Raw genomic sequence first — 25,963 nt, 5'->3', positions numbered from 1 at the left:
AAGTAATCCATCCTAGTGGCTACACTACTTCCATGCTTTACCCGGCCAATTCCAGATCTGCATTGATCATCTCTAACCCCACGATCTATCTTGATACATGTTGAATGATTATTCCTAATGTCATTTACACACTGGTCAGTAACCCGGACCAATGAGTCTTTATTAGATTAGACTCAGGTGGACCATCACATAGCAGCAAATATCTATTGATTATAACGCAAAGGGGATACCTCCCCCTCCAAATCAGCAGCACGCAGGGTCCAATAGATGCAACAGTCATAATATTTGACCAAATATACCTATTAAGAATATGTTTTTCAAATTATGTTTTCGTAGGTGCAAGAGTAAATAATATGAGTAGATGCAAGATTATGTTTTTGACACATGATATGTAGTTTGTATTAATTGTACCATTTTTTCCCAGTGAATCAAGGCCCTTCCAAATATGTTCCCGAAAAGAAATACTGGGCGAAGAAATAAAAGCTTCTCAATAAATGTTACGTTGTCGCCACCTAGTGTTTTGTTTTCAACACTGATTTTTCAAAACAAATGAAACCTTTGACGAATATATGAAATAGATTTAATAGAACTTTCTTCTTCCAGAAATTGTCTTCGTTTATAGAGGTTTCAATTGACAACCATATGCATCTATTTTTTTTATAGTTTACAGCTTTAATGTATTTAGTATTTAGACCTCGATTGGAGTCATAACATCTGGTTAATTTATTAGTACAATTAAAAACTGGTCTGTTTGTTTGTAATTACATTTCCAGATTAGGGGATTGCATAATTGTTCGTAGTGGACGCTAGAATAAAAGATTAACATGCACCAGAACGATGTTTAGTGAATGTGTTGTTCCAGTCGGAATATTTTTGTCGGCGCACCAGGGTCTTGTTCTTCAGGTAACGGAGAGGCAGTCTGGTAAATAAAGACCATTTTCTCTCATTTTCTTCTTATAATGATTATGACATTAAGGCGTTTGCACGCGTTCATATATTTCAAGAAACCTGTATGGTTATTTTAAAATAAAAATCTGAAATTACTTGGATATTTAGGCCTACCCTTCCCCTGTCGGCTAGGCTATATGAGCTAATCAACCCAACGTTGCTGGTTACTTGGATGTCAACAAAATAAAGAAAACTGACAAGTCCACTTGGATTAGTAAAATGGTCCGTAGCACTGTGCTAGATGTTTCAGACTAGATATAATAACGATGGTATGTTGACAATCAACCAACTAGAGCCCCAACATAATCAAAACCAGGAAAGGTTCCGCCCTAACTGACTCTTGTTATAACATCCGTGTTTTCTACCAGCTTCAGTCAAAGAGGAAGACGTGTGATGAATATCTATGAGAAACAGGAACACACTAATAAAAACAATGATATGCATTATTAAAAGCCTGCAGTTTGTGTTTCCTGTCTCTATTCAGTACATGCTCAAAAGAAATGAGTCATTAACCAAAAAATTACTCAATTTTCACCAGTCCTTTTTCGGAACGTGTAATTTATTTAAGGTCATGGAGTTTGCTGAGCTGATAAAGACCCCCCGGGTGGATGGGGTGGTCCTCCATCGTCCCTTCATGCCCACCGTAGAGGGGACCCTGTGCCTCACCGGACACCACCTCATCCTCTCCTCCAGGCAGGACAATACAGAAGAGCTGTGGCTGCTTCACTCCAACATCGACTCCATAGAGAAGAGGTGACATGCTGTTAACCTGCCGACTTGTTCTAATACAGTTCTGGTTTGATGCATATGATAGTTTTTACTATTGATACAGGAGAGCTAGAAATCTACCCTAAAAAACTGGCCCCAGATGCTACCAATATAATCATAATTATCCTATGTGATTGCATATCACATATTCATTCATCAGATTTTATCATATTCTTTTTTTAGTTCCCTACTATTTTGACACTGCTGAATGTTTGAGTCAGCACGTTTACTCTCTCTAATATAAGTAATAGATGTAATTATTTATTTAATTAATCTAATTAATTTGCTGATACTAAATACATACTCCTAACATTGGCAGTGGATTCAGAATAGACTTCTTGAATCAGTGTTGGTTTGTTGTCCCTCCATCAGGTTTCTTGGGTCTCTAGGAACTATCATTGTCAAATGTAAAGACCTGAGGATGATCCAACTAGACATTCCCGGCATGGAGGAGTGTCTGAACATCGGCAGCTCCATTGAGGTTAGACATTAGCTTGTGCTTCGATGGTTTACAACATACACACCATTGATTCCACTTCATGCATCCAGATGTTGCTCTGCGCCACCGGTGGATTAATAGGGCCACTGCAATCATCATATATATATATTTTTTAATCAAATGTGATTTACCAATAACACCGCCCCTCAATAATAATTGCAAGGAAAATATCGCTGTTATTTGTTATGCATCAATTTGATGATTAAGAAAAGTCAAGCACATCATAATCTCTGACCTTTTTTTCTAATCAGGCTCTCTCCACACTTGACTCCGTCTCCCTGATGTACCCCTATTTTTACCGGCCCATGTTCGAGGTGATTGAGGATGGCTGGAACTCATTCCTCCCAGAAGATGCCTTCAAAGACCTAGAGGCCATGGTAAGGGGTTACTAGACCTGGAAGAGAGTCGTTACACGCCCCTCTGCTTGTTAGGACTAGCTCTTTTTCAATTGCCTTCTTTAAAGCCTGAGTGAATGCGTTGCTGTTAATGAAAATTCATGCTTCATGGTTCAATTAATAAGGCTGTAGGGTTTGGGCCTTTTATCCAAGGACTCCTGCCGGTAGGTTGTGCAAAACCAGCCACTTACTTCCCCCCCCTCAATTCAAACTCTGCTTTTCTAGACTGACGAGTGGCGCCTGAGCGAGGTGAACCGGGACTTCAGGGTGTGCACCACGTATCCCCCGCTGGTGGCTGTGCCCAGGGATGTAGACGACGACACTCTTAGGAAAGCGGCCGGGTTTCGCCACGGCGGTCGCTTCCCAGTGCTTAGTTACTACCACAAGAAGAACGGAATGGTGGGCTCCATGTGCAATGCTACGGTTCACATAGGTCACCGGGCCTTTTGACTGTCAAGAACATCCCATTGAGTAGCCTATGCAGCGTTATGAATAACTATACACACTTTTATTTTCAATCTTAATTTTTAAAGGTATTATATTAATGTATTCCTAGAATAACATGTATTATTCATGCCACGAAAATATTAGCTCACATTACATCCATGACAGCATGCATTGGGCTTTCATGGTTGGGCTATTCTTGCGACTTCAGTGACATGACGTTGAGGTTATGCAACTTAAAAATGGCTTCAATTAGAGACCACACAGACTTTACTATTAATATTTTGTCATTTAGTATGTGCTTTAATCTCTAGCAGCTTAGAGTGAACACAGATACAGGTCATTAAGGAACATGTATGGGTTAGGTGCATTTGGCTCAAGGATGTGTGGCCGATGGCATCGTGATATAGATGTTGACCTAGTGATGCAATTTGGTGTCTGGGGGGGGGGGGGGGGGGGGGGGGGTAGAGAGTCTAGTTGTTAGTGTGTTTGTCTCCCAGCCTCATATTTTTCATGTATTTCAAGACACAAGATAACATACACTGTTTTTGTGTAAGAGCCAGTACCTGACAAAAACACACATACTTTACTTTATTACAATTTGTTCATGTGCTTCTATCTCTAGTAGCTTATAGTGAACACAAACAGGTCATTAAATGTGACATATTATACCTACAGGTATGAGTGTGGTTCGCCTTACAAGGCTTTTTGAAAATCTAGGTTGACTTGTGATGTCAGAAGAGGCAGATTTTCAAAGCGGCTTGTAACGGCTAATCCCCCTCACACCTGGTGTATAATATTTTCACCTTTTAAGGAACTAGTAGCGGTCAGGGGCCTTTGGCTCCAGGATGCCCGAAGGCAGGCCGTGGACATCGGGGATCGAACCCAACATATTTGACCATCCCCCCCCCCACCCCCTCTCCCCAGGTGATGATGCGGTCGGGGCAGCCTCTGACCGGCACCAACGGGCGGCGCTGCAAGGAGGACGAGAGGCTGATCAACGCCACGCTGCGGCCGGGCAAGCGCGGCTACGTCATCGACACGCGCACCATCAGCGTGGCCCAGCAGGCCAAGGCGCGCGGGGGGGGCTTCGAGACGGAGGCCAACTACCCCCAGTGGAGGAGGATCCACAAGGCCATCGAGAGGTGGGTGCTCACCAGGGACAGCGACACTTTTCATTTATTTTTTTAACAGTTCTGTACACAAAGTTCTCCCTGTGTGACCACCAGATCAGCTGTCAAAATCAACCTTATTGAGACAAGGAACTATCCCCCTGAATTTGCCCCGGGAGTAGTCTAGGATGAATACATTTCGCCTGGAGACCCATGTATCATGCCCAGGCCCCCGACCTGTTGGTCTGAGGGGGGTCTGTCGTCGGGCAGTGAGACAAGGGAAGGGCCATTTGGGGATGGAGACAGAAATCTGGCGGGGAGGAGGATGAGGACAAGATGAAGGTGAATACACATCAGTTTGTTTGATCAACTCCTCAAGTGTGGAGGGATGAGAGACCGGTGTCTGGCAGGGAGCGGGATTAATAACAGAATGAAGGTACACATAAATCAACTAAAAGTGAGGTTCAGAGACAGGGATCTGTCTTTGGGCTGCAAGACGAAAAAAGGCCCATTTGATGCCAGTACCAGCCCCTCAGTTCCTCGGTTTATCAATTGCTTTAAGAACAAAAGAGGGTTAGAAACAGACATCTGGCAGGAGGATGAAGGTGAAAACACATACGTTGTTTGATCAACTCCTTAAGAGCCGTGGGGGATAGAGACAGATTGTTTGCAGGGAGGGGGATTATCAACTGGATGAAGGTGAAACATATTTAACAACTAAACCTGGGGGTCAGAGGAAGGGATCCTGCTGGCAGTGGCTTAAGGGCAGGGAAATGGTGTTGTCAACTAACAGTGGGGGTCAGAGACAGGCCTCTGGCGGGGAGGGGGGAAACAGCATGGGGTGAAACCCAAACAGTTTTAACACTAAATACAATCCTTCAGACTAGAATAAAGCACCCTCTTATCATGTCCTTGGTGCGTCCTTGCAGGTCCAACGTGCTCCAGGACAGCCTGGTCAAGCTGGTGGAGGCCTGCAATGACCAGTCCCACAGCATGGACCGCTGGCTCAGCAAGCTGGAGGCGTCCAACTGGCAGACCCACGTCAAGGAGATCCTGACCACCGCCTGCCTGGCCGCGCAGTGCATCGACCGGTCAGTGCAGCTTCCGTGGGGGGGCCGTGGTGGTCATGGTGGGAAAGTCCCAGCCCAGTGGTTCACTCTTATTTTTCTCTCTCTCATTTTTCGCTCGTCTGTCTGTCCCTCTCTATCTGTCTGTCTCTCTCAATGTCTGTCACTCTCTATCTGTCAGTCTGTCTCTCTCAATGTCTGTCACTCTCTATCCGTCTGTCTCTCTCAATGTATTTCACTCTAACTGCCTGTCTCTCTCACTCTCACTGTCTCTCTCTCCCGGCCCCTCTCTATCTCCTCACGACACTCGGTCTTGCTTTGGATAAAATAATCCATCTGATGAAATCGATTTTAAATAGATGTTGTCCTTATGAATGCTTTCTTTAGTATCACCACTGATGACCATTTCATGAATTATCTCATGAGGGTATCTTGGGTGCCGGTGAAGGCCTCCTGGTGAGCCAACAAGGGGGGAGAGAGCGATAAGTGGCCCATTGAGAGAAGATGGCGGGCTGACGCTGTGTTTCTCCTCCTGGTCTCAGGGAGGGTGCGTCGGTGCTGGTCCATGGGACGGAGGGGACGGACTCCACTCTGCAGGTCACCTCCCTGGCCCAGATCATCCTGGACCCGGCCTGCAGAACCATACAAGGCTTCCAGGGGTTGGTGGAGAGGGAGTGGCTCCAGGTTAGTGCCCCTCAAGCCCCTTTGAAAGTAGACACCTTTTTCCTTTTTGTTCCAATTCATATCGATTGGATTTTTATTTTCTCTTTTCACAGGTTTAGAATGATTCAATCGTAGAAAAAAAATGAATCCCAGTAAAGTCGGACCATTGACTTTATTGGTCAGTTTGGGAGAACGCAAAGTCCAGACCAATGATGTCAATGGTCCAAATTGATTTTCGACCTTGTTTCTTCTGCGGAAACTGAGTAGATGGTTGGTTATGTTTATATGCAAAAAATCATGTGAGTTGAAAAGCTGAGGGCGACTTTACCCCTTTAAGTTTTTCATAAAACAAAACAATCTAGGGTGAAATCCAACACGCCGTGAGGCATGCGAACATGTGATGGTGTTGTCTTACCGTGCTGCTCGGGGTGTTGTTGAATTGGGGTGATTGGGGTGACTGGGGGGGAAGGGATGAACAACAAGCCATTCGTGACCATAAATGGACAAAGGAAGGTGGGGCATGACGTACCACATCATGGCTGGCTAAAGGGATCCGGTAGCAGAGGGCAATGCATGTTATGTTACTTCCCTGCCGCTCGGCGTCTATGAATAGTGTCTGGGGACGAGAGGGAGATCATGTGACGGCAAATATCACAAGAACTCCACGGGGTCTGACCCCGTGGCCGATGGATGAGTGCTGCTTCCACACACCGTCTCAATGTGCCCCTTCTGATTCTGACAGCCATCTCCGTGGATCACGTGTTTTCTTCTTTCTGTTGAGGAAAGTCTTTCACAGTATACGACGGGAAGCAAAGAACAAAAAGCTAACAAATATGAGCTCATGAGAGGATCAGTCAACCAAGGCAAATTTGCTTTTGTTTAAGGTCAAATAAACACTTTCTCTCCCACTGCCCCCCTCCTTCTCTCCTTCTTGCTGCCTCACCCTCACGCCACCACCCCACCGCCACCACCTCAACTCTACCACCCCCCCACCACTACCACTCCAACAACCATTACCACCACCACCACCCCCCCACTACAACCACCACCACCTCACCGCCACCACCACTTCCTCCACCATAACCACGTAACACCACCATTACCACCTCAAACCCCACCGCCACCACCTCAATAACACCACTCCCACTCCCATCATCTCACCACCACTCCAACAAACATTAACACCACCATCACCCCCTCAACACCACCACCACCTCACCACCACCACGCCCCTAAACGCCATCCCCACCACCGCTCCAACTTCCACCAACACCAACAACACCACTTCCACCACCATTACAACCACATCTACCACTCCCACCACTACCACCACCATAACTACCACTACCACTCCCATCACCTCAACGCCACCACCACCACCACCGCCACCACCACCCCTAGGCGGGCCACCCCTTCGCCCAGCGCTGCTCCATGTCGGCCTACTCCAACAGCAAGCCGCGCCACGAGGCGCCGGGGTTCCTGCTGTTCCTGGACTGCGTGTGGCAGGTCCTGCGGCAGTTCCCCTGCTCCTTCCAGTTCACCGAGCAGCTGCTGGTGCTGCTTTTCGAGCACGCCTACGCCTCCCAGTTCGGCACCTTCCTGGGCAACAGTGCGGCCGAGAGGTGAGCCGTGTGTGTGTGTGTGTGTGTGTGTGTGTGTGTGTGTGTGTGTGTGTGTGTGTGTGTGTGTGTGTGTGTGTGTGTGTGTGTGTGTGTGTGTGTGTGTGTGTGTGTGTGTGCGTGTGTGTGTGTGGAGTAAGCACTATCTATGTTTCTTCTTTATGTGTTTAAGACATCTTAAATTTTAACCATTAGGTGGGATGTTGATTAGCCGTTACGCATAGATTTACATGAACCCTTTAGTGACATCACAGTGTCCATCCAGATGTAAAAGCTTATGTGTGTGTTCTTTACAACGTGGTGCCTCTCGGACAGCAGAGATTGACAAAGTGATAGAGATGTTGACCTAGTGATTCAATTTGGTGTCGGGAAATCCTTGTGGTCGTTTGTGTGTTTGTCCACCAGCCTCATAGGTTTCTAGTATTTCAATACAGGAGAAAGTCAACACTGTGTTTGTTGTAATCTTATCTCAAGGGCCAGTACCTGATAAGTTAGCCACTTTCCTTTTGAAAGTAAAGAAAAAGTTTTCACCAGAACTAGGGATAGGTCAGAATAATTGATTGTTCGTTCCCAAGGGTCAAAGTCGATTTTAAAAATTTGGACTGTTAACATTTTTTCCCAATCAAATAAACAAGAATTAACAGACAGAACTAATGTTGGACAGGTATCCAAGGGCATTATCCCGCTTATACCATGGTCACTTGCCATAGAAAATCTATAGGGGGATTATTAACACGGCGGATGCGCGCGAAAATAAAATTTGTTTTACCAGTTGCCATGGTCATCTACGTGTGGTTAATTTGCTTACTGTTACATTAAACTGTAATCAGAAAACGCGGTCATATGCTATAGACCCTATAGTATCTGTGGTATAAAGGCTGGGCTGAATTTCGAATTATAAATATGTGGACTTTATGTTGAAAGCATAGACCGTCGCGATTCCCATTGAAACGAATGGCGCGGTGATTAATCTTCAAGAAGAGAGCTGGTAAATTGTGAAAAATGAATTAAACTGTAATCGGACAGCACAGTTATATGCTGTAGACCCTAGAGTATCTGTGGTATAAAGGCTGGGACGAATTTCGAATTATAAATATGTACACTTTATGTTGAAAGTATAGACTTTCGCGATTCAGCCTTTATACCACAGATACTATAGGGTGTATAACATATAACAGCGTATTCGGATTACAGTTTAATGCATTTTTCACAATTTACCAGCTCTCGTTTTGATGGCTGTACAGACAATTTGACTGGAACTACATAGCAGGTAGTGTTTTTTTTGCGTTTAAGATACTGTGATTTCTTGCCGACGATCCATGGCTGCCTTTGTGAAGGTCGGCACTCATTGAATAATCGATTATTCGTTCATACCACCCACCGATTATTCAACCATGTAAAATGTGAGTTATTCACATCCCTAATAAAAACTTTTGTTCTTCAGGGTCAGGCTGTCTCTGCCTGAGAAGACGGTGTCTCTCTGGTCGTGGGTGAACCGGCCCCAGGAGATCGACCACCTGAGCAACCCGCTGTACGAGCCCAACAGCCTGGTGATCTGGCCCTCGGTGGCCCCCCAGAGCCTGCTGCTGTGGGAAGGTAGGAGCCCAGCCGCCCCGTAGTAACCTTATCATCACAGTTCTGGTACATTAAATCAAAGCACTCAACTGGAACACGAGGGGAATTCAAAGCACTCAACTGGAACACTAGGAGAACCAAGACACTTTAGTGGAACAGTATGTGAAACCAAAACATAAGTGCAGGGGTCTAAAACTCAACTTACCTGGGGGCCGCCGGAGGTAGAGTCTGGGTCAGGCTGGGCCGCATCAAATATTCCACAGAAAAAAGGAGCACAACTGACCCAATCTTAGTGATCGGGCTATAATTAGATCACATTGGCTATGTAATCGCTGACAACAGGGGACATTTCATAGTGGTTGGTTGAAACCGGGACATTTTAGCGTCCTTTGGCTTTCTTCCGGACTCAGGACACGCAACTCAAAATTGGGACAGTCCCGGCCAAATCCGGACATCTTGTTACCCTATCACAAGTGATTAAAAAGTGTGGCAAGCCGCTCAGCCAAAATGTGCGTTTTACAACAACGTGCGGGCCACACTAACACTAAACTTTGATGAAGTAGGGGGCCACAAAATATCATCCTGCGGGCCTCAATTGGCCCCCGGGCCACGAGTTTGAGACCCCTGCTTTAGTCGAACATGACGTGAATTCAAACAATTCAACTGGAACACGAGGTGAAATCAAAGGGCTCAACTGGAACACTAGGTGAAACCAAAAAACTTCAGTGGAACATTAGGTGAAAACAAAACAGCTTAGTGTAACAGTAGGTGAAATCAAAGCCCTCAACTGGAACAATCTGTGAAGTGAAAGCCCAAAACTGTCCGTAGGCGAAACCCAATAGCTGTCCTGGAACACTGGGTGAATGCATTTGATTGTCTCTGGATCTTGGGTCAAGGTGTGCGTCCTGTGCTAAGCAACCCCAAGGCTATTGCACAAACTTGAGTTGAAGGTGTGCAGTACTTCAAAGTTTATGGTATTTAATTTCTGGTCATTTTGGAAGACACTTGTATGTATCCAATTCAGACACCGTTTGTGTTTACGAGAAGCCATGGTGGTGCACACTGTCAACAGAGTATTAGTGGTACAAGAACTGCGGAACTGATAATCGCTACTGTCATATCTGGGACGCTGCCACCCGCAGGGCAGTTAAAACCAGTTTTTAAAACCTGCCCCCAGTGTCCTTTCTCACAATGACAGAGTCAATGGCAGATGACGGGCAGCAAATGATAAACATAAAATATCAAGCAAGTCCTGTTGGAAATAAGCGGCAAAAGGTCTGTAAAATGACTCGATAGTAAAAGTTTTTCAATTCATGTTTTAACGTGTTCAATTTGTTGCCCTCATGGACTGAGTCATGCCCTAGTCTACCAGAAGGGGGCAGCCTCCACTATAGTACTGTTAAGAGTTACAGTAACATCATTTTTCAAGGACACAAAAAAAAAAGAAAATAATAATTGCATAATCCTTTGAACCAACAGCGCGCCTCTTCACACTTAGTAGTTGACAGCGATTGGCTTCCACCAACCCCCACACCGCCACTACCACCATGCGGGTGTATCTGCATTGCTCACGTAACACCCCGAAGCTGTCATGCCTTGACAGCTTTGACACATTTCTGGCATGTTCCCTCCATGCGCCTGGCCTGCATCTGGACCTGCATGGCTACGTCGTATTAGAGGGAGTCACTCACTCACTCACTCACTCACTCACTCACTCACTCACTCACTCACTCACTCACTCTCACACACGCAATGTTCCAGGAGGTCTTGTATCTCAATGGAATCTTCCTATCTCAACTCACTACTTCTACTAGTAACTCCAGCAGCCTGTATTGTGGTGAGTGACAGGTGGGTGGCAATTACTAATTAGTATTTGTAAAGGTGCCCGTTTAGGCCACACCAGGTTGGATGTCATTTTGGTTAAGGACAGACAGACAGACAGACAGACAGACAGACAGACAGACCAATCTGGTGTACCAAAGCAGTGTTTGAGGGAACTGTTGGTGGAATTTATTTATTTATATTTTGGACAAATGTACATAATAATGATAATATAATTCTAAATATATTTCTTACAATTTTTGCTCAGCAAAGAAGTAGTATTATGGTTTATTATTTAACAAATAGTGTCGCTCTTTGCAGGCCATCGTGTTTTTCATTCTAATTTTTTTCATTGTTTGATAGATAAATGTTAGGGTACATAAAGCAGCATCGCTGAATTAGTCTTTCTACTGTTTCCGGACATGGGCTTCTAGCAGTAAGGATTTTGTATTAATGGTACGCCGGCCCTCTTTGCGCAGTCACTGTATGTGTATGTATTGATTTACATTGACGGTGCCACTCCGTGAAAGATCTTGAGGACAATTAAGCGGTCCACCTAAAGTCAGAGGTTGTTAACCCTTCTAAAGAACATCACAGTCCGTCCAAAAGTAATGATTTGTGTCAACGCAGAACAAATATGACTTAAGCTGTGTAGTGGATTGTGTCACATTTATTCCCGTATATGGGTGTACAGTTATTTGAAGGACCCAGGGTGATATTCATATGCACCAATATATATATATGGAGCTCATGCAGCATGATATGTAGTTATTTGAGAAATGTGATGGGTTGCATTTATCTGGTCAAGGTCCTCCCGGGCAATTGGAGTCTGATCACGAGGCATTCGTACCCGTGGAAGAATTCCTTGGGGAGAACCGATGACGTCGTGTGCAGCTTGCGCACAAAATAGTTGTGAGGAAGTTACACAGACGTCACTGGAATCTTTGGACTTGCAACAGGGAGCACGACCGCTGAGGTAGATGGTGAATATAAAACAATGGAAACGAATAAGGTCTGGTTTGAATTCAGGCTTAACAAACCACAGCTGCCGACGGATATATATTCAGTGATTTTTGTCATTTAAGCTAGCTAGGTTGTCGTACAGTATTTGGTTCGGAGAAAACCACGGAAAACGCACGGTCGAAGTGACCGGGTTTGACTTTGAAAACGGGCTGCGGAAGCAGGCAATTCTTTTCCCCTGACGTGTCCCTCTGACGGGGCAGAAAGTTCTGCTGAATCTTGCGTCAGTCAGACACACAAAGGCTGTGCGTAGAAACAGAGCACGGATGGATTAGGGTTAGTGGGTTCATGTGTGCGTGTGTGTGGGGAGGCCCTCTCATTAAGCTTGGCTGGACACAGGCCACACCCACATTCCATATGGCACGGAACACATGAGGCTCCTTTTGACAGAAGAAAGAAAAAAAACACAACCACCACACATCTCATTTGCCCGGTCAGCACTGGTTGTGAATATGTTTGGGTGTGTCTGTAAAGACAATCAAGAACGGGTCATTTGAATGTTGAAAAGCGAAACTTCAGTAATGGTTGGATGTATCCCAATGCTTTTCTTTCTTTTCCTTTAACAAAGTGAGGCGGATCTCTTCACTGAACTGCTACTGTAATGATAGTTACATCACATCATGTCCAAGATCGGAGAAAAAAAAACATGTATTTGTATACATAGTACAGTTTAACCAAAATACATTAATTCACTTCGCCTCTTTCGCGGGTGTCTGTGTTCAAATGCTGTGCTATCTTTAGCCCTCCATTGGCTCAGATTGTGGCCATGTACTATATTTGTGAGCCTGGGCAACACCCGAGAACTCTAGTCTCACCTAACTAGAGCTGACTCACTTTGACAAAGCCTTTGAGGTATGCAATATGGGCTTCTGAAGTTCATTTCTGATGAGACATACAGTCTGATTATCTGATTACTTTTCAGGGTACGCGTGTTCTAACCTTAACATCAGATTCAACCGTGAGAACTTAACGGCGATCCGTATTGCCTAAAATCCTTAATGTATTCTTGCAGCTTACTAATTAGGCATTATCCAAAGCGACTAATTGCGTTGGTTACATATCTTTGATGAGAAGAAATGAACGTGCATGTCTGATGAGAAACGCTTTGTAGTCTGTTTGAATTTTTGTTTTGATTCAGTCGCATTTATTCGCACATTGAATATTGACTGCAGAAAATGCAAGGCAGCCATTTATGCACACATTCATACACTGACGATGGCTTCAACCCTGCAAGGCCTCAGCCCTGCCCAGCACATCCGGAGCAATTAGCTGTGTGAACTCAACGACACCTTGACACTTGGCTAGGAGGAACCGAACCAGCCACCTTTCGGTTGCCAGCCAACCCGCTCGTCCCCAGCGGTTTCGCCCTGATGATGAAAGGATCAGAATGCAATTAAAAACATAAGGGCAGAAGAGGCCTCGAAGCCTCCTTCCCCTCTAGAGATGAACAAAGAGAATCTCCCAGCCCAATGCCAACTTCTAAAACCCGATTTTATTTTTTCTCTTCCCGCTGTGTCATCGCAGGGGTGTTCCTCCGCTGGAACCGCTCGCCCCGCTGCCAGGAGGAGGCCCACGAGGAGATGGTGCACATCATAGAGTACAACAAGGAGCTGCAGAACAAGGTGAACAGCCTCCGCAGACAGCTGGCCCAGCTGGAGACCCAGGAGCCCCCGTTGCAGACCCCCTGAGGGGGAGACCGTGATTGAGGCCACAGGCCTTATATTATAAGGGGGAGGGCAATTATTTTTCCTATTTCCGTGCATACCAATTAAGGGAAATGCCATTGTAATGCGTAAATATTTGTGTTATGCCTTATGGAAAGCTTTATGTAATTGTTTACGAGGTCGTATGACAACGTGATAAGAATTTACGTTTTCTGTTGACATACTTTTCCCATGTGGAATATGTGCACTGGAATTTTGTGTTGAAGCTTAATTTTCTTTTCCATAAACACAACTGAGTTGTTATTAATAACAGATTTGTTTAGCTTACACTTTTTTTTTTATGCTACAGCAAAATCACCGTGGGTGTAAAGCATGAGCGAATCATTCCAAATATGCTTGTTTATTCTGCTTGATTTACCAAATCAGACTGAATGCGTACATGCACAGACAGACACGCTTAGAAAACGCATACATCCTCTGCCAGATTGCCAATTTTTTTATGTCTGCCAGGAGTACGAAAAAGCCATCACACTAAAAATAGCATACAGTCCTAACTAAATAAAAAGCTGCTTTGTTCTAGCTTGTAGCGTTTAGACAGTCTAGCAGCGCTGTGGGAGAATATAGCTGATACTGGTCTTATGTATTTCAGGGGACTGAAAAACCTTTAACAATTGCACATTTTATGTTATTTTTGGGGTACATTGTGGGGGTAGGGGGAGATGAAAGATATCTTCTTTTTCTTATTATTTCAATCATGAAACTCTGACTTCGTCAGAAATCTCTAATGTTAATATATATATCCTCATAAAAGACTGCTTTATGCAAGGTCAAAGAATTGTCCTTTAAATGGCTATTGTTACTCAATGAAATCATTTTGCATTATTAAAACAATCTATTTCAAACATGACCTGTTCAGGTGTTGAATCCTTTGAAAAGCATTCCACCTTCTAGCTAAGCACAGCTTGTAAACATTACAAATAGAGCGAGGCTTTTTCTGACCTCAATTGTAACATCTGAAATCCACCGGTAGTTCGAATAGAATTCTGGGAAGTAATTTATTTAGGAGAAGTAACAGTGAACCAGCAAACATTATCTGATGCAGCCATTAAGGTCAGGAAGCCGGATATTGGTTCTGCTTGCATAATGCATTGAATTTATATAGCGCTTTTTCCTAGACACTCAAAGACGCTTTACATTGAAGGGGGGGACCTCACTCACCACCACCAGTGTGTAGCACCCACTAGGGGTGCTACACACTGGGCATAACGCCCATGGGCATAACGCCCATGGAGACGGTTACGAAAAACATCTTTGGCACTGCCGATAGGTCCTGTGAGATGGCATCTCTGCTCTTTGACGGACATAGGAGCTGTAGGTCGTCCAGACCTCCAGTTTCCAGGAAAGCAGAGCATGTGATAGAAATAAAAAAAATCAAGCCCGATAAATTATAGTTTTGTTTGTTGTCTTTGAGACTGACCCCCCCCCCCCCCCCTCCACAGGGCTGTGGGGGTAAACTAAAATCTGTCTTTGTTTAATGTGTCCTAAATAAGCTCCTTATCAGCATTTGTACCCAATTTCCTCCTACCCAGATTCCCTTTGCGTTCTTGTTTTCACCTTTTGGTGTGACGGGGAGTGTGGGGTGTGTGCTCCTCTCCACCACTCACATCACTCGGCTCTGACGTATCTGAGCCCCCCCCCCCTCCTGCCTACTCGCTTCCACCGGGAGATAAGGTAACTCAACAAACCTCAAAGTCAAAGGAAGGGTCGACCAATGTAAACAATAAATGTTGTTTTTTTTCAAATATAGGTTATTACCCATGTCAAATGGAGTCTGTTGACATCGTACTTTAACTATATTAATTAAAGAACATGGATATGAAATGTATTGAAAATTATTGACAAAAAAATGATTATTTTCCATAGGGCTCCGCACTACCCAAAAATAGTTGTGGTAATGTATTTTATTTGTGTTTTTTTTTTTTCCATTGTTTTAAAACCATCCCAATAAATGTACCCCAAATAACTGCTGACATCCACCTTGACACTAGGGCTTCACTTTCAACACACAAATCAGTTACCACAAGCAATAAATAAGTAGCTGGCGGGTTGTGGGAGTGGCCACGGAGGGGAGCCGCACCTCCGAAGTTCCTCCAATCAGAGCGCACGGCGGGTTTCCTTGGGACCAGATGGCCGGCGATATATAACTTGAAGACTGCTGATGCAATTTCACAGGAGGATACCACGTGTAAAACGGCGAGCATTTTAGTATAGTCCTGTCAAGGACCCCCGAGAAATACCGCTGATCTCATCATCGCACACGAAAAAAAGTAGGCCTAACTGGGCGACTGCGTATTTAATTCGTGACACTGAAATTCGATTTATTGGTGAGTACAAAATTAAACTATAATCATAAGGGCTTACTATTTCATAGTTAAGTCAGTTTTTATGATTATTTAAATGTATTTTGGAATAACGAGGAAATATAAATTTCTTGCACAAGGGTTTAAATTGTAGAGGTTGAGAGGAGTCCCGGTGACGTGCCGGGGTGATTTGTTGGCCGACTGCCCCGACAGGATTCGGGTTATTCTCAGTCATTGCTATGTGGCATGGAAAGTCAATGGGCTTTCATGGGGTCGTCTAACGTGGTCATGATGATGTATAGCCGCATGATAATGTTGAAGGAAAGCTATAGCATTTAGATGCGGCTCTCTGAATAGATTTTGCAGTAGATCGTTGGTTAGAGATGCCGATTTGGTAGAGACTTTAAAAACCTTCCATATAATATGTCTGTATGTAGTAGGCCTACCCGTATCTGCGCCCGCTTGCCCCCCACTGAGATCCCTGAACGTGGCTTTGTTAAGGAGCCAGAGCCGCAGGGGATGCGTATGCTAGGTTGGCCTATGCTAGGTAGGCCTGCAGTAGTAGATCAGATCTCTAGTGGCTCACGGTTTCCCCCCGACGTCCTCTCCGCCCTCTGCTCATGATTGGTTCACGATGAAGGCAGGGCAGTATAAATTCTCAAAACTTACTTTACGCGTTCCTTTCGGAAGCACCTCCGCTGTTGGTAAGTACAGATAGATAATATACATCTAATTTTTTCGAATGTTACGCATAGTCAGCGGAAGCATAGATATTCATATTTGCAATGTATCCCGATCAGCTACGAGAAAATATGCTCTCCGTAATGCCGCCATCAAATTCATCGTCTTAAGACTTATCTGAAACCGGTTTTGTGTTTACGCTATGTTACCTTGGATGGCGCCCTCATCAATGTTCAGAATGTCTCCGCTTGGAGTCGGTGCTGCAATACAAACCACCCACCAGATGGCAATATTAATACTCAAAAGTGGTCTTGGCGACCAAATGTGTTAAATTTGCGCATCCTATTTTTTGCGCAATAAATGTGTAGTAGGTCCATACATAAATCATTGCAATATAACCACATAAAATGCCGTTGTGACCGCTTGATATTCAACACCGAATGGCTCCTAAATCTCTGCACCTCTTTCTCTTTGTCTGCAGCAGAGCCAACATCAACATGCCTGTCCTCAGAACTCTGAGCAAGGTCGCCAAGCAGGCACTGCTGGTTTCCCAAGGCTGTGGCTGCCAGCCCCTGACCGTGGCCGTGCGCAACATAAGCTTCTCCCCGCGGCAGGTTACATCCGACGCCAGCTTCCACTCTGTGTCCTTCTCGGAAACCGACCACCCCAAAGTCCTCATCACGGGTAAGGTGGCGTCAACAGCTAATCTCATGCTCTTGGAAATGGGTTTATGGGAGTTCTCTCTCTTACAGCAGTGGCCTTTCAAAGCGTACATGGGGAGTTCAACCTAAGGTCAACCGTGCTGCGTTACCGAATTACCCCTCCATCGGGTGTAGTGTATCCCACTCGATGTGTGCGTTTACTGGGTCACCATGGCAACTGGTGATGCTGGCACTTTGCTTCAGCTGCTTTAATGTCTGCAACGTCCTACAATGTCCCCTGATCTATTCCCTATTCTCTAACTCTTCCTCTCTCTGCCACCCTTCTGCAGGAGGACTGGGACAGCTTGGTGTGGGGCTGGCCAAGGTGTTGAGGTAAGAATTTTCCACAGTCTAGACTGAACTACCTATCATGTTTACTCTTGAGTTTTATTAGTCTAGTCACTTGCGAAATGCACCAACTATTTAAACAGGCTTTTGCAACAGCAGAATAAATCTGTGACACATTTGCTGGCTCCGACAAATGTTTTTTTCTCGGCTTACAGGAAGAGGTTTGGAAACAACAACGTCATTCTGTCAGATATTAGGAAACCCCCTAGCCACGTCTTCCACAGTGGTGAGTAATTCAGCCTTTTTACCTCTCTGTCTGGTTTTTACCATCTGGAAGGGGTTGTGTGAGTGTGGCAACAGCTTCAACATTGCCAGGCATTAGGGCAGTCATCTACCAAGCCCAGGTTAAGGAATGTACCAATGCAATTTCAACAACGTCCCCAAACAGTCAATGCAGGCAAACGCAGCACTCTTACTAGGGTTTTCGTGGTGTACGGTATTACCGGTATTGAGGCCACCACAGATTACTCGGTGTTGCACACCGCTAACAGTTTTTTTTCTTTTTTTTTTCTGTAATAAAAAACAAATTCAGCAAAAAAATGAATAACAACATAATGATAATTAAGAAAATTAAAATGTGTAGAATAGGCCACAGTTCTGCTCTGTGCGGGAGAATTGGCGCTTCCTTACAAGACCGGTAACCATACCAACGCCGGTAAACAAACCCCGCGATGCCCAATCCCTACGTGAGCTCCCCGCGCTACTGCCATCCGGAGCCACACAGAGCTTTTGGCCGTGATATTATGATGCATAAAATTATATTATACTATTATATATAGAACGTTATAAGACGCCGAGAATTGGCGCGCTGCCAGCCGCTGTCACCGAGTGCGAGAGGAGAGTTGACAGAGAAGATGGCGGGTGACCTATAGTTTCAAAGTTAATACCGTTTATACCGGGGTTGACACAAGCGTATTACTCGGTGTGAGCATGTCCACACCGCGGCAACCCTAACTGTTACCTTTAATGGAAGTTGTTTGGTCGTTCCCAGAGGAGCAAAGGGACCAGAGGGGGTCAGTGGGGATAAACGACAAGAAAATGTTGTTACCCGTGATGAAGTCAGTAGGTTAATGTTCCCTTCTCCCCGTCAGGCCCGTTCATCTACTCGGACATCTTGGACTACAAGAATCTCCGCGAGATCGTGGTGAACAACCGCATCACCTGGCTGGTTCACTACAGCGCCCTGCTCAGTGCCGTCGGGGAGGCCAACGTGCCCCTGGCCCGGGCCGTCAACATCACTGGTGAATACACTGGACACTATTCACTTTCTACAGATGGAGCGCTTCTCATGCTAAGCGTAGTGAAAGTGAAACGACACAGCGAGAAAGAAACGATCCGGCTGGTATAGGACCAGCGTCAGAGAGATGCATTTGAACCAAAGATAATACAAGGTGTTTTAAGAAAATAAATAACATCACAAGAACAACAAATTGTTACGGTCACGTGCAAAGCAAATTCTTAAAGACGCTTCAGAGGAGCAATACGATACTAGGCTGCCAAGAGATGGACTGACCAGGATAAGAAACCGTCTGGTGATTAATGGGTGCGAGTCGGGGTTTAAGTAAAGCAGAATGAGGATGATGATGATGATGATGATGTGATGAACCAGAGGTGTGTAGATTCAGCATTAGGAGTGGATGAGGAACTGGATGGCTGGCCTCCACAAACACACTAACATAGAAAGGGACATACAAGGGGAGGACGAGGGATCGGTGACAGTGGAGGGTGTGGCACAAATTTGCTTTAAAATGGGAAACCGCCCAAATCAGGTTAAGCTACGTTAGGGTGCTTAATTTGTATCTGAAGGTAGATTTGTTTGTAGTTGTAAAGAAAGGGATTGAGCATCTATCACTGGCAAACTCAAAATAATACATGGACGTCCAGATAAAGTGAGCATACAGGGATAATCAAATAAAGGGTAACAATACAAACTGCTTTGCAAGGGAAACGACACAAACCAGTTAAAAATTAATGCACATGAGTTGTGTTTGGCAAGGAAATCCACACGTGTGTTTATCTAATTTGTTCCTTTTTTCTTTGGTCTGTTTCTATGTTAGGTCTTCACAACATTCTGGACATTGCGGCGGAACACGGCCTGCGTCTCTTTGTCCCTAGCACCATCGGTGCCTTCGGGCCCACCTCACCCCGCAACCCAACGCCAGACCTGTGCATCCAGCGGCCTCGCACCATCTACGGTGTCTCCAAGGTCCACGCAGAGCTCATGGGCGAGGTGAGATGCTTCAGTCCTCTTTGAGGGCAAACGATCCCATGGCATTATTATTCGATTTTGCCCCACAACTTGACTTGTACCATCGGTGGTAATCGTTTTTGTTTTTTTGCAGTACTACCACCATCGCTATGGCCTGGACTTCCGCTGTCTCCGCTACCCAGGAATCATCTCTGCTGACTCCCAGCCCGGCGGTGGAACGACAGGTGAGCAGAGGGTGGAGGGGACAGAATATCGTGTGAATTGATCGAACCCGAGCCATCCCTCCCTACTGAGTTTCATTCACCAGTCTATTCCTGTAGCACTTGGGCAATTTCAAAACTGGCTAGTGTAAATGTATTTAATGAGCAGTGGGAGAGGTATTTTAGACCTCCTTATGAGGCACCAAGATGGTACAACACCCCTTTTTAGGAGTGAGAAACCAATGAATGCCGCTTCTATCTTTGTAATTGAGTAACGCCTCATCGTCGTGCCCCTCTTTCGCCAGACTACGCCGTCCAGATCTTCCACGACGCCATCAAGACGGGAAAGTTTGAGTGCAACCTGAGACCGGATACGAGGCTTCCCATGATGTACATCGACGACTGCCTCCGCGCCACCGTGGAGATCATGGAGTCCCCCGTAGACACGCTGTCCATGAGGACGTACAACATCAACGCCATGAGCTTCACCCCAGAGGAACTGGCCCAGGAGGTCATGAAGCAGCTCCCTGACCTGGAGGTCTCCTACGACGTCGACCAAGTGCGGCAAGCCATCGGTAAATACAAATCCTCCACCTTTATGGGATTGTTTATTGAAAAAAACGATTGGTTGCGGTTGTTTTTACGTTTATTGACCATTCCTTTAAACCTGATTGTATATTTTACAGAATCACCTCATTGACTCTTTTATCCAAAGCAAGATGCAGTTAGTACATTTGTCATAAGAGAGTAAAACAATGCATCGATGTCGGTACAATATGTACATAGAACCAAGTGCAAAGCCCCAACAATTGCTAGGTTAACCCATTACCCTTACACTATAACAACTAAGTACTACAACAAGTAATCGCTCCTATTGAGCGTCAACCATGCTTGATCTGAGCTGCGCCGATGCCAAACGCCGCTCCTGTGTTCCTCCACAGCGGACAGCTGGCCGATGAACTTTGACGACGACAACGCGCGGAGGGACTGGGGCTGGAAGCACGACTACGACCTTCCCGAGCTCGTCCAGACCATGTTCAACTACATTGGCTCGGAAACGCGCCTCGCCCAAGTCAACTGAGTTCTGTGTGTCGCTGCGTGCAACGTTTAGTACTTGTGCTAGAGACTGATCTCAAAGAAGAGCGCGGAGAAGGCCCGGCCTGTACATACTCTTTATTCTCTTCTCCGTGTGCTTTGGGATGTGGCTCTGCGTGTCTCCGACGAGGCGCCTGCTCTGTCTGGAATCAGAAGGTTCTGCCACAGAGCGGGTTAGTCGACTGACAGCGCCAAACGCCTCCTATTTTAATGCTCTACTCAGGTTCTTCGCCAGCCGTTTTTGCATGGCCCTCTCTGGGTGGATCTCGGTTACAGGTTGTCAGGGCGGGTATAAGAGCAGGGCTATTTTAGTACAAAATGAACAGGGATGAAGATTTGACTGCTTGGCTCGTTGCAAAGTTTATTTAGGAATGATGATAATGGGGGAGGGGGGGGGGACAAGTGGAGTTTACCTTTTGGCTATGCATAAACGCTTGTATCTCTTTCTCTTTGGCAGTGTAATATGGAGGGTCGTTATCTATTTATTGATATTCTAGGACGTGGAATATTGGGGTAATCTATCTAAGTAATTAAAATGAGGATCTATTGAGCCTCTTCAGGAAGATAAATAATCTGGAACTTAGACATCCTGTCTGTCTATTAAGTGCAACCGGGAGCATCGGGGAATCTTTTTTACTAGGCCACTTGCTTGTGCATACATTATTTATTGTCGGTCCCTCTCGTAGATGATGGGAGTAAAGTTGCATACTTGTTACAGTTCATTGTTAGACCTGGACCATGAACCTCTTTTTATCTTATTTAATTTTTTTTCCCTAATGATTCCATAAGCCAACAACATGAAATATTGTTTGTTTTGTTTTCCAGATGTCTTGTTTCCCAAAAAATGATGTCAATATGGCATTGTCATTCGCTTGAAATTCTGTCCAAATGAATGCATCGCTTTCCATGTGAAAGTCTTGTTCTGTTATTTCACAAAAACTGATCATAAAAAACAAACATTTTACAAATACCGTTGTCATGCTTTTTTCCTAATCAATTTTGTTTAATAATGATTGTTATCCAGGTGCCTGGATCAAAACTCTTAGGTTCAATAGACAAACGTGTCAAAAGCCGAGGGGAGTGCATGTCTCAACGATGAAAATGCGGTATGGAATGTATCATTCCATACCGCACCGTAAATACCACTTTGCGATTGCAGAAGTGTGTTTTCTTCCCTGCGTGAAGGGACACTGCACCAACTCGAGAGGAAAGGGTTGGCTGTGTTTAGCCCTGGATACGTCATGAAAGCTAGAGTTTATGAAGGCTACAATAAACTAGGATGCAAAAAGCAGAGGGGAACGGACAAGAGGAGGAAAACATGTATTCCGAGATCTCTACAGTGAAGAGCCAGTTGACACCGGAGTTGACCTATTGATCTGGACGCAGGATTCAGCATTGGAGCTCGGAGGTTAGGGATTTATGTTGTGTCCTTCGAGGGTCATTTTACACTGCTGTAATGGCACAGATGCCTGGTGTGAAGATTTTGCTGCATTGCAATAAAAATAAAATGCAGGGGCATGAAGAGGCTTCTCTATGTGTATGATTTGTCACCTTGTCCTTGGGAAGTCACAGACGTGAATGAAGGGCCATTGGTAGATTTAACAAGTCAAACAGGATGTGGTGCAACTCGGGTTTGTTGAACCATTTCACAAACGCATACGAACCAAACTAATCTGAGTCCAGAAATTGTTTTTTATCATTTCTTCAGGATTTGTAAGAAAAGCAAACCAGCCTGGATAGTACACATCCTATTAATTATTTTCTTCAAGTTGATACGCTGAGACACATTTTTGTGGCTCAGCTTAGTTTGATAAGCCACACCTTGGCTTATCAAACTATGCAATCCCCCTGAGAACCAAATTGTTTATATTGGTTTGTTTTGGTTCTGAACAGATTTCTCTAGTCAAAGCTATTTGCTAGCCATTTTGCTGAGAATCCTTTTCAAGACGCAATATTTTGGGTTTAAAATAAAAAAACAATACAATTCAGTGCTATCGCTCTGCATCCATATACCTCTTAATATGGTTAACTCAAATAAATGACTTAACTTATTTCAGCAAAGTAATACTTTTAACCAAAGTGAATTCAGATATCACACACACAAAAGACTTTTCTTATGCAACACTGACCCACTAATAATATTAATGTGTGGAAAAACCGGTCCCACACTTGCAGTCGATACTGCAGAGGATCTTAACCTGTCTTATTTAAAGGGAGTCATAAACTGCCATGCCCAGAAGAGTTATCTGGAAGCACAAAACAGAAACACCCGCTCGTTCACTTAAGCCTTTCTTCAACTTTGGCATGTCAGTAATTACTGTTCCCTACAATGACCTTTTTTGTGGTTTATTGTGTTCCTGCAAATGTGTGGCAGGATGGTGGGGGCCTGGAAGCTCTGGGCCTATATAAATCACAGTCCACTGAGAGCGGAGTCAAACCCGCAACCCTGACCTGCTACACTCTGCTGATACCTAAGTCAACCCCGATACCCTAAAACCTTGAGGTGAGGCCCATACATGAAATGGCCTCAGTCAACACACAATTTAATCCAAACAAGGTAGGGCAAGCAAATATTGCTGATAGCAGCTTTAAATAAATACTATTGCATTTGGAGTTATGAAAAATGAATGCCCTATTGTAACCCCTGCCTGCCTTTTGTATTCGAAAAGCTCTCTGTGTGAACTAAATAGGCCTATGGTTTGTCAAATAATATGAATAATTTATATATCTAAATATGATCATACAGCCACTTTCATACCCAGCAGGTATTCTCATTTCCTTCTTTGAAAGTTATGAAGTTGAGCGAAATCTGCGTAGACTCCCTAAAGAAGGCATTCCCTCCCTATCCAGAACTCTGTGCGAACCTCTTCGCACTTCTGCCGACCCTTTCTTTGGCACCACACCCACTCCATCCACACAGTCACATACAGACAGCTGTACCCACCCCTTTCGTTGAAAAACATCTCTCCTTCCATGAACTCCGGCTGCTTTCTGGGAGAGCAGAATGTCTCGCCTGCTGCTTACTACAGCGCCGCATTTCCACCCTGGATGACGACCTGAGTAGCAATGCATGACTCTGTCTATATGTGGAACTCTCAAGGACATAGTAGGGTTTTCCATAGCGGTGTTGTTATACATTATTGGGAACTTTCCTGGTATATAACTGGCCTCCTGGTATGTGTGCATTGCACGTTGGCATGCCTCTCTGCCGCCAACCAATCACAGGCTATCAGCCGGGCTCAGTGTTTTTGTCCTCGAGTGTAATGAGATTCATGGGAGGAGTGCGTAGAGTGGAGGTATCAAGTGGTGGGAACAAAACATAGGCTGCCCGGGACACATGGACACTCCGGCTGGTGTACTGAGGAAAGGGAGGTGGGTGGGAGGAGTGTGTGTGTGTGTCTGTGTGTGTGTGTGCCTGTGTGTGAGAGAGAGAGAGTGTGTGTGTGTGTGTGTGTGTGTGTGTGTGTGTGTGTGTGTGTGTGTGTGTGTGTGTGTGTGTGTGTGTGCGTGTTTGAAAGGGTCCTTGTTGCTATGGCCACGTCATATCCCTTCCTACGCAGCATTTACCGCCAGCCCTCCCTCCTCCTCCTTCCTGTGGAAATGTAAAGAGGCCAATGCCTGGGTTTTGAGAGCTAGCTCCTGATTACTACTCTACAATTATTTTTGGTCCCTGCATGCCGAAGCTGTAGCTGGTCTTTTTATATGGCTGTAGGTAATTGCCTTTTTCAGCAGTGAGCCGGAACCAGATGAATCTTACTATTGATCGGTGAATACATTGAATCGATTGAATGTACACCAGCCATTCTGTTAACCGTGGTGTAAGCCATCAATCTGTGAAGTGAAGACTCTGACCCGACCTTACCCCTACACCACTGACCAAGCCCCATGCACACACAGTGTAAAGAAAACCACAATCAAAAACAAACCTCACATTGCTAATCTCCCTGACCCAGTATCAACATAATCTTTTATTTTATTTCTTTTTATTAGAAAATAGACCACTCAGGGCTACTCAGAAAAGAGGAGTGTACGTCTGCAGACAACATTTTTCTCGAGGAAAGATATGATAAAAACAATTGGCATGTCGCATGATCCCCTATTTCCTTTTAAATGAACACGAACAGCTTATGTCAGAAAAAGAAACACATGCTTTTTGCTAATTTGACTCGCACTTATTGAGAAGGGAGGCTGTAGCCACACCAGCTGACGGTTTGTCAAGGATCTTTATCAAGCCTCCTACACAATGATGTAACGGCAGCTTTGGAGGTCAGCTTAACCCTACACAAATCCTTCAACGTTAAAACACAACCACAGTATGCAGGCTACCATTCCGGCATTATGAGCAAACAACAGATGCATAAGCTATGAACCTAATTTCATTGCCATTAATTATATTACAATTGTACAGTGCCGGTATCGGTTGTATCGGTTGACTATATAGTCCTTCCTATATTTGCCTAATAATGATGTCCTGTCTGAATGTTAGTGCAAATTCTAATTCCATCAATGGTGTGATTAAGACAACAATTTGTACCTTCCTCCACAGAACTTTGGCAAGGATGAAAACCAATGTAGCAAGGGAGTGAGTGAACACACGTTCAACAGATGAACTCCGACGGAGGGCACCAGACAGGATTGTACTCATCCCCACCATAAGCCCATGCTCATCCAAGTAATTCAAATCTGGCATGTGTTCGCTCCTGAGAGACTGTGGGTTTGTGGGATAGTGTGGGTTTTTGGACCACGTTCTTTCATTCAATATTGGCCTGAATAT

The 25,963-nt window shown here is 44.9% G+C and overlaps 2 protein-coding genes across 5 annotated transcripts; both read left to right on the top strand.

Annotated features, from left to right (window-relative positions):
• Positions 1–839: 839 nt before the first annotated feature.
• Positions 840–14,502, top strand: mtmr9 (myotubularin related protein 9). Of its 2 annotated transcripts, none has more exons than XM_030344602.1 (11): positions 840–922; positions 1,517–1,701; positions 2,089–2,197; positions 2,467–2,592; positions 2,836–3,009; positions 3,982–4,199; positions 5,096–5,257; positions 5,776–5,917; positions 7,298–7,518; positions 8,960–9,111; positions 13,456–14,502. In XM_030344602.1, the coding sequence occupies exons 2-11, from the start codon at positions 1,520–1,522 to the stop codon at positions 13,617–13,619; spliced, it is 1,650 nt and encodes a 549-aa protein (XP_030200462.1). In that variant the 5' UTR covers positions 840–922; positions 1,517–1,519; the 3' UTR covers positions 13,620–14,502. The 2 variants fall into 2 exon arrangements, with proteins under 2 accessions (XP_030200462.1, XP_030200463.1); XM_030344603.1 differs by having other exon boundaries at positions 867–903; positions 13,456–13,619.
• Positions 14,503–15,726: 1,224 nt separating this feature from the next.
• tdh (L-threonine dehydrogenase) lies at positions 15,727–22,157 on the top strand. Of its 3 annotated transcripts, none has more exons than XM_030344599.1 (9): positions 15,727–15,979; positions 17,118–17,320; positions 17,628–17,670; positions 17,841–17,911; positions 18,777–18,926; positions 19,743–19,915; positions 20,028–20,118; positions 20,400–20,669; positions 21,036–22,157. In XM_030344599.1, the coding sequence occupies exons 2-9, from the start codon at positions 17,134–17,136 to the stop codon at positions 21,173–21,175; spliced, it is 1,125 nt and encodes a 374-aa protein (XP_030200459.1). In that variant the 5' UTR covers positions 15,727–15,979; positions 17,118–17,133; the 3' UTR covers positions 21,176–22,157. The 3 variants fall into 3 exon arrangements, with proteins under 3 accessions (XP_030200459.1, XP_030200461.1, XP_030200460.1); XM_030344601.1 differs by having other exon boundaries at positions 15,803–15,979; positions 17,121–17,320; XM_030344600.1 differs by lacking the exon at positions 15,727–15,979 and adding an exon at positions 16,369–16,659.
• The last annotated feature ends 3,806 nt before the right edge of the window (positions 22,158–25,963 follow it).

The sequence above is a fragment of the Gadus morhua genome, chromosome 21, assembly GCF_902167405.1.
Source record: "Gadus morhua chromosome 21, gadMor3.0, whole genome shotgun sequence".
In the NCBI taxonomy this organism is placed as follows: Eukaryota; Metazoa; Chordata; class Actinopteri; order Gadiformes; family Gadidae; genus Gadus; species Gadus morhua.
This window is presented reverse-complemented; position numbering and strand designations above follow the sequence as displayed.

Excerpts from the sequence above, each read along its gene's own strand:
- tdh (XM_030344599.1), top strand. The coding sequence starts at position 17,134 with ATGCCTGTCCTCAGAACTCTGAGCAAGGTCGCCAAGCAGGCACTGCTG. Across the intron at positions 17,321-17,627 it reads CCCCAAAGTCCTCATCACGG|GAGGACTGGGACAGCTTGGT; the intron begins GTAAGGTGGCGT and ends ACCCTTCTGCAG. Across the intron at positions 17,671-17,840 it reads GGGCTGGCCAAGGTGTTGAG|GAAGAGGTTTGGAAACAACA; the intron begins GTAAGAATTTTC and ends CTCGGCTTACAG.
- mtmr9 (XM_030344602.1), top strand. The coding sequence starts at position 1,520 with ATGGAGTTTGCTGAGCTGATAAAGACCCCCCGGGTGGATGGGGTGGTC. Across the intron at positions 3,010-3,981 it reads ACCACAAGAAGAACGGAATG|GTGATGATGCGGTCGGGGCA; the intron begins GTGGGCTCCATG and ends CCCTCTCCCCAG. Across the intron at positions 5,918-7,297 it reads TGGAGAGGGAGTGGCTCCAG|GCGGGCCACCCCTTCGCCCA; the intron begins GTTAGTGCCCCT and ends CACCACCCCTAG.